The sequence below is a fragment of the Octopus bimaculoides genome, chromosome 9 (genome assembly GCF_001194135.2).
Source record: "Octopus bimaculoides isolate UCB-OBI-ISO-001 chromosome 9, ASM119413v2, whole genome shotgun sequence".
NCBI lineage: Eukaryota > Metazoa > Mollusca > Cephalopoda > Octopoda > Octopodidae > Octopus > Octopus bimaculoides.
The window spans coordinates 45989090-45990876 of record NC_068989.1 but is presented as its reverse complement, the minus strand read 5'-3'; the positions used below and the strand labels follow the sequence as shown (position 1 = coordinate 45990876).

Below are 1787 nucleotides of genomic sequence, written 5' to 3'. Positions count from 1 at the left end.
ATATATATATATATATATATACGTGTGTGTGTATGTGTGTGTGTTTGGAGAATCTCGCATTACAGCCAGGTTTTATATAATGCTTCGTATTTGTAATTATGTTTGAATATATTTTAAATTTTCAGGTTTCTATGTTATCTTATGCTTTTGATACTTTCCCCCCCCAACTCAAGCAAATCTCTGTTACCAAAATTACGTGCTCAAAAATGTCATTGGTTCTTCCACCAGAGGTATCCGGGATAACTATTTCTTCCGAAACTAATTCACCAGTTGTTTAATCTTCGTATAAGCCTTTTTTATTTATTTATTTATTTATTTATTTATTTTAGGTTTGGGTTGCTGAGTGGTCGATTTTACTGATTATGCTGTTCCAGTTGTTAAATACCATAGCTTGGTATTTTAAGAATTTCTTGACTGAGAGTTGCAGCCGCAGTTTGTATAGGAGCTGGCAAATTCACACGTGCCAGCTTGGTTGCGTGCAGCAAATAAAAATTCCAAAAGAGGGTTTCTTTTCTACACCCTCTCTGCTTGATACAGTATATCTTCTGATAATATTTTGGTGATTATATCAGAAAATGATAGTAAAAATCTCATTTGGCTTGGACTATGTGAGACTGCATTCACTTCCAGTTTATATCATCGTTCAAGAGACATCTTCTTTAACAACATACACGGTATGTTACACAAACATACTAGGCAACAGTTTTGAGATTCTCAAAGAAAGTTAGACCCTGGGCATAGTTCAGAAGTTGGCTGAGATATTTATCTTTTATTATTTGATTGTTTCAGTCATTAGATTGCAGCCATGCTGGGGCAATGTCTTGAAGAAGTTTTAGCCAAATGAATTGAGCCCAGTCTTTATTATTTTAAGAGTGGTACTTATTCTATCGGATTCTTTTGCTGAATCGCTAAGTTTCTGGGACGTAAACACACCAGCACCGATTGTCAAGTGGTGGTGGTGGAAAACTCACACACACACACACATATATATATATATACACGACGGGCTTCTTTTCAATTTCCGACTACCAAATACACACACAATATTTTGGTCAGTCCGAGGCTATAGTAGAAGACACTTGCTCAGGTGGCATGCAGTGGGACTGACCCGGAAGAAAGTGGTTTGGAAGCAAGCTTCTTACCACAGAGCCACGCCTGCATCTATGAGAGCGAAAATTACTACCTGAGTGCTGTTCAATTTTAACAGCTTTTCAAAGATAAAATGGAAGTGACAATGCATATTCGGTATATTTTGCTTCAATAAGTTCAATAAAGGCAACAACACTACGGAAAGTGCGAGGAATATTAATGCAGTATATGGGGATCGGAAAATAAGCCAGTGACAATGGTGGTTCCAGAAATTCTGAACCGGAAACTACAGCCTAGAAAACGAGCCTCGTACTGTAAGATCTGAAGAGCTCGACGAGGACGTCCTGCAAATCCAGGTGGAACAAAATCCCATTGTAACTGTTGAGGAACTAGCAGACAAGCTTGGATTTGGTCACTCAACTATTCATCGACACCTGCGTGTCATCGGAGAAATCAGCAAATTAGGTCAACGGGTTCCTCACAAACGTTCTGAGTCTAATCGCGTGCTGTGAGTGTTTGTGTGCTCTACTTTGCTGCCACGTCTCATGAATGAACCATTTTTCAACCGATTAGTGACTGGTGACGAGAAATGGGTTCTCTATAAAAATGTCAAGCGCCGAAGACTGTGGGCAGGGAAAGGAGAAACACCGGCACCCCCGGTTAAAGAAGGTCTTCACCACTTAAGGAGTTTCTATCTG

At 39.3% G+C, this 1787-nt stretch overlaps 1 protein-coding gene across 1 annotated transcript in view; it reads left to right on the top strand.

Moving 5' to 3' along the window:
* Positions 1-360, top strand: part of LOC106877298 (homeobox protein unc-4 homolog) — a 118161-nt gene extending 117801 nt beyond the window's left edge. Inside the window, exons 6-7 of the mRNA XM_052970913.1 lie at positions 126-230; positions 330-360. Of these exons, the coding sequence (XP_052826873.1) occupies positions 126-230; positions 330-360 (136 nt within the window). The remainder of the gene's footprint in view (positions 1-125; positions 231-329) is intronic.
* The last annotated feature ends 1427 nt before the right edge of the window (positions 361-1787 follow it).